This window comes from Stegastes partitus, unplaced genomic scaffold, assembly GCF_000690725.1.
Source record: "Stegastes partitus isolate 25-593 unplaced genomic scaffold, Stegastes_partitus-1.0.2 Scaffold870, whole genome shotgun sequence".
In the NCBI taxonomy this organism is placed as follows: Eukaryota; Metazoa; Chordata; class Actinopteri; family Pomacentridae; genus Stegastes; species Stegastes partitus.
Genome location: NW_007578601.1, coordinates 62,640 through 68,209, shown reverse-complemented (window position 1 = coordinate 68,209; position 5,570 = coordinate 62,640). Strand labels below are relative to the sequence as shown.

General features: G+C 42.1%; 1 protein-coding gene across 1 annotated transcript in view; it reads left to right on the top strand.

The window, feature by feature from the left end:
• LOC103365758 (leucine-rich repeat and fibronectin type III domain-containing protein 1-like protein) overlaps positions 1–5,570 on the top strand; it is a 97,777-nt gene that overhangs the window by 42,191 nt on the left and 50,016 nt on the right. Inside the window, exons 2-3 of the mRNA XM_008293289.1 lie at positions 388–664; positions 2,296–2,496. Coding sequence (XP_008291511.1) covers positions 401–664; positions 2,296–2,496 — 465 coding nt within the window. The 5' untranslated portion in view covers positions 388–400. The remainder of the gene's footprint in view (positions 1–387; positions 665–2,295; positions 2,497–5,570) is intronic.

The following is a 5,570-nucleotide window of genomic DNA, read 5'->3' as shown; positions in this document are numbered from 1 at the left end:
AGCAGCTGGTTGGTTCTGGTCCCACAGAACTCCATTCACATTATGTCCAATTTAAGCTCCTGGTTTCTTCTGGGAGGAAACAAAGATGTTGAATCTTTTAAAATCTTACTTGATTGTTTTTAACCAACTGAGCGCCGAGACGGGACGATACATGAACTGACTCCTTCTTCTTCTCCTCCTCCTCCTCCTCCTCCTCCTCCTTCGTCTTCATCCTCCTCCTTCTTCTTCTCCTCTTCCTTCTCTTCCTCCTTCTTCTTGTTGTCCTTCTTTTTCCTCCACTTTGTTCTTTCTTCTTCTTCATCTTCTCTTCCTCCTCCTCCTCCTCCTCCTCTCCACCTCTTCTTCATCTTCCTCCTCCTCCTCCTCCTCCTCCTCCTCCTCCTCTAGCAGCAGAGCAGCCATGGAGGTGTCTTCTTCGTTGGTGCGCCCCCTCCTGGTGCTCCTCCTGTGCGTCCTGCTCTCCTCGCTGCCCTCCTCCTCCTCCATGCTGTGTCCGAAGCGGTGCACCTGCCAGAACCTGCTGCCGTCCTACACGGTTCTGTGCGCCAAGACGGGCCTCCTGTTCGTCCCGCCCAACATCGACCGGCAGACGGCCGAGCTGCGGCTGATGGACAACTTCATCACCACGCTGCGGCACCGGGACTTCGCCAACATGTCCAGCCTGGTGAGTGTCGGAACCAGAACCAGAACCTGGTCCAGCAGTCTCATCAGCGTCGCTGTAGTCATGAGACTAAAGAACAATTCACTGCAACAAGTTTCCTGTTTTGGTTAAAAAAAAAAGAAAAAAAAAAGAAAGAAGTAAAAATAACATTTAAAAGAGATTTAATTTAATTTACACCTACACTTATAGTCAATTTTAGTCATTTGAGTAGCTTTTAAGTCAGTTTTTGTCCTTTTCGAGTCGCTTTTAGTCAGTTTTGGTCCTTTTTGAGGCACTTTTAGTAAATTTTAGTCACGTTTGAGTCACTTTTAGTCACTTTCCAGTCACTGCGTCCTCCTGGTTCTACTAGCTAACAACACAAACAGAACCATCCTGAATGAAAGCAGCTTTTCTGTGAGTCCTGCTGTAATAAATGAACTTCAGAGAGCAGCAGAGAAGCTAACGGCTGAGTTTGGGTTTCACTGTAAAAACACAAGAACTTCGACCTGAAGTATGTTTAAACATGCGCTGAAAAAGACACGTGGAGTAATTCACACCTGTACGATGTAATCTGAGTTACTGCTGGTGTGCTCAGATGAAGCTTCTGTCCTCAGAGGTCCAGAAGCTGAAGAGGAAATGTGACGTAAAGCCTGAATCAGACCGTGGTCGATGTGCATTTAATGAACGGACCTCTGAATGACTTTAAAACCTCCATCAGAGATTCACAGCGTTCTGAAATATGAAGATGTTTAAAGCCTGAATTATTTTTGCTCTTCTCTGCTGTCGGAACGTCTTCGGCTGATGAGCTGCAGTAAAGCTCAGACCCGACGTTTTATTTCCTAAAACATCCGACAAATGGAGCGAAAAGTGCGTCGCGTCCGGCAGACCTGCAGTTAAAGCCGTCAGTCTCATCCAGAGCCCTTATTTAGTCGCTCACAAGACGTCTTAAAGAGTTTGTTTTGGCAGTTTGGGGGAAATGTGGGTCCTCGGTGGTTGACGACTTAAAGAGGAAGTGAAGGAGATCAGAGCTAAAGGAGTCGGACGGGTTTCTGACCAAATGGGGGAACTTTTAGACCAAACAACAAACTTTAGGGGCAGTTTTTAAAAAAATATTTATTCCACAGAGAAAACAGGAAACATGGAATTCCTGAGATTTCACAGATAAAAGCACCGACGTGGTTTAAAGGCCAAACGGAGACTCTGAGGTTGTTTTTTCACATTCATGGTATCCAGCAGCCTGCAAACACCAACGTGTTAGATTTAGATAAAGATAAAAGTGATTAACTGTTTAGTGTCTGAGCTGAACTATTAATGTTATTAATGGAAAAGGAGGCGGGTTGAGGGAGTTTAATATAAAATAATGCTTATTAGGGGTTAAAATGAGTTATTTTAAAGATTCTATTGTTTAATATTTAGTAAGAAAAAAACAGAAAACTATTAATTTACATGTTAACTGTAAATTCAGACAACGTGAATGTAGGATTAGACACATTTTCACAGTATTTAAATGATTTCACACATGTTGGCACATCAGGGTCGAAGGCGTTCAACAGTGAAGTTTCATTATTTTTTACTGAATCTGCACAAACCACTTTAACACATATTTGCTGTTATTATTATTTATTTTTTTGACTGAACTCTTCTTCTCTCTGCAGATCCACCTGACGCTGAGCAGGAACACCATCAGCCAGATCCGGCCGTACGCCTTCGCCGACCTGCAGGACCTCCACGCGCTGCACCTGGACGCCAACCGGCTCACGGTTCTGGACGACTCGCACTTCCAGGGTCTGGTCAACCTGAGACACCTGATCCTGGGCAACAACCAGCTGCACAGCATCTCCGAGGGAGCCTTCCAGGTAGGAACGGACCGACGGTTCTACCAGAGAACGTCTGTGTTCAGGCGAGGTTCTGTCGGTGCTGAGTCCACCAGAACTCAGAGTTCTGGGTCTGAGGTCACCGCATGTGTTTGTGAAGCTGATCAGACTTCAGGACTTCAGACATTTACTGGAACTGAACTCAGGCAAAGATTCAAAGAGATTCTCATCGACTGTCTGTTCAGCAGGTTCCTTCTTCCTTCATGTCCTTTAATCGCTCGTTTCTGTCATTTAGTGTCTTTCTTTTATCATCCTGTGTCTTATTTTTGTCTTTTAGTGTCACTTAGTCTCTTGTTTTTGGCATTTTGTCTTTTTTATTGTTTTATTGTTCATTTTTATTATTTTGTGTCCTGTTTTTGTCATTTTTTTTCTTCATTTTTGTCATGAAGCATGTTGTTTTTGTCGTTTAGTGTCTCATTTTTGTCGTTTTACATCCTATTTGTCTATTTTCTTTCGGTGCAGCATCACAGGACTTGATTAAAAAAGACTCGGCATTTTGTTTGTTCTGTTTTTGTCGTTTCACGCCTCATTTTTTAGGTGCAGCAGCATCTATACATACATGATAAAAGATGCAGGATACGTCTGCGTTTTATCAGAGTGTTTGTAGGAAACAGATAAGTCCTCGGTGCTGGTGGAGGACGGTCGGCTTTCAGAGAGACGATGTGAAGAGCATCAGGGTCTGAATGAAGAGCTTCTGCTCTGAGCTGATAGAGACTCACCAAGCAGAAGAACTGATGGTTTCACCACAGAAACATCCACAGAAGACCTGCTACAGGATCAATGGAGTTTCACAGCACTTTGGTTCCATGTTGGACTCCAATGAGGCCATGACGTGTTTGGATCAGAACGTGTGGACGGACCGGGTCGCCCTCCGGCCTTCATTTGCCCGACATGATGGTCCAGCTCAGAGCTGATCTCTGCAGAGCCACAAACTGACTTTTAACTCGTTAATACGCGTGAATACGAATTTACTGCTTCACAGTTTAACTATGGAGCAGCTCTGAAAGGAGCCAGAGATGGAACAAGAACATTTCAAATCATCTCATCCTGGCTGCCGACAAGCAGCAGAGACAGATCAGTTCATTATCAGTTAAACAGCTCACATTCAGAAGGAAGTTCTGTTGGTTCTGTTGGTTCTGTTCACAAATACTGTATCAACAAAACATATATAAAAAAGAAATAAAATATATTGAAAAATAAAATTAAATGCAATAAAAATGTGATTAAATCCAGTGAAACGCGGTGGTCATGACTCAGGCTGAGTTTTATTGAGATGAAAACTTTCTGCTGAGTCACTGAAACTCCTCCGACAGTTTCTGATCGACGGTTCTGCGGCGACTCGGCAGAACCAGCTGGACTCTCTGTAATAAACTTCATTAGAAGTTCTGTGACGGTCGGAGACCCGGATCGTCCCGTCAGGAGGTTCAGACTTTATGAGTCGCTGCTTCACAGCTTCATGAACTCACAGATAAAAAAATAAACTTCTGTTGTTGACTTTGTTGTTTAGTGACATAAACAGAAAAACAACTTGGAGGCAGATTTTCATTTGGCGGACTGGTTTAAGAACTTTGATTTACTTCATGTGTTCATCATGAGACTGTTTGAGTCGTGTTGTGTCTCGTTTTTGTTATTTTATGTCAAATTTTTCTTGTTTTTGTCATTTTGTTTCTCAGTTTTATTGTTTTTATCGTTTGGTATCATATTTTTGTCAAGTTGTTTCTCTTTTTTCATGTTTTGTTTCTTATTTTTGTCTTTTAGTTTTTCATTTGTTTCAGTTTGTGTCTCGTTTCTGCTACTTTTCGTCAAACTTTTCTGGTTTTTGGTCATTTTCTGTCTCTTTCTTCATGTTTTTGACGTTCTGTGTTTTGCTGTTTTTTTGTCTTGTTTTTGTTGCTTTATGTCAAACTCTTCATGTTTTTGTCATGTTGTGTCTCCTTTTCTTGTTTCCATCGTTCTGTGTCTCGTTTTTTTCTGTTTAGTTTCTCATTTTTTGTCTTGTTTTTGTTATTTTATGTCAAACTTTTCTTGTTTTTGACATTTTGGTCATGTTGTGTCTCATTTGAATTGTTTTTGTCGTGTTGTGTCCTTTTTCTTCTTTTCTTCATTCTGTCTTTTGCTGTTTTGTCCTTTTTTTTGTCTCATTTTTAGTGTTTTTGTTTCTCATTTGTTTATTTTATGTCTCATTTTTGTCTTTCTTTTATTTTATTTTTTTAAAACAGCACCTTTTAAAACTCTGTTCTGCAGGATTTCCTGTCACTGAATCAAACTTTAAACCTTCTGGAGGTGTAGCTACAGCTTTACTAACATTCCTGTCTGAGCTGAGGATTTAAAACTTGTTTTTCACTCTGATTCCATCATCATCATCGTTTTAAACCAATCAGGAAGCAGTAGAAGCTCTCGTCTCCTTCACCTGAACACTAGCAGGTCTGAATCCCTCTGTTCCTGCTGCAGGAGTTTCGTCCAACTCGTCCTAAACTTCCTTTTGTCTGCAGAACAACGAGCTCGTGTTTGTTGGAGCAGCAGCCGATGCTGTGAATCGATTCCAGGCTTTGTGCTCCTGCGCAGTGTTTGCTGCTGTTTTACTCGATTATCAGAATAACGAGGAGGTAATTAGAGGAAACGACCAGCTTCGTTATGGTCCACCTCGGCTCTCCTCTCGCCGCCGTGCGACCACAAACCTCCTCCTCTTTATCTGAAACTCTTCATTTCCTCCTCATTTCTCTCCCTCCTGCTTCTCCTCATTTTGTCCTTTTGTTGTTTCTGCTCTCGTTGGTTTTTGGCGATAAGAAGTCGGCGGCGTTCAGCAGGACGGAGAGGAAATAGAAATAACCAGGAACAGCCTCATATTTTATACAAACCAACATAAAGACGCGTCTCGTACAGCTGAAGGAGCAGAGCAGCCGTTTATCAAAGTTAATTCAGACTGTTAGATTTTTATCGCTCCTCCCCCGACGTCTCCACCGTCCAGGAAATGTGTGAACATTGTTTGAAAGTCTTCACAAATACACTTATTGTAGTTAGGCAATCAGTTTGGCCTGTGGTTGTACTGGTTTATA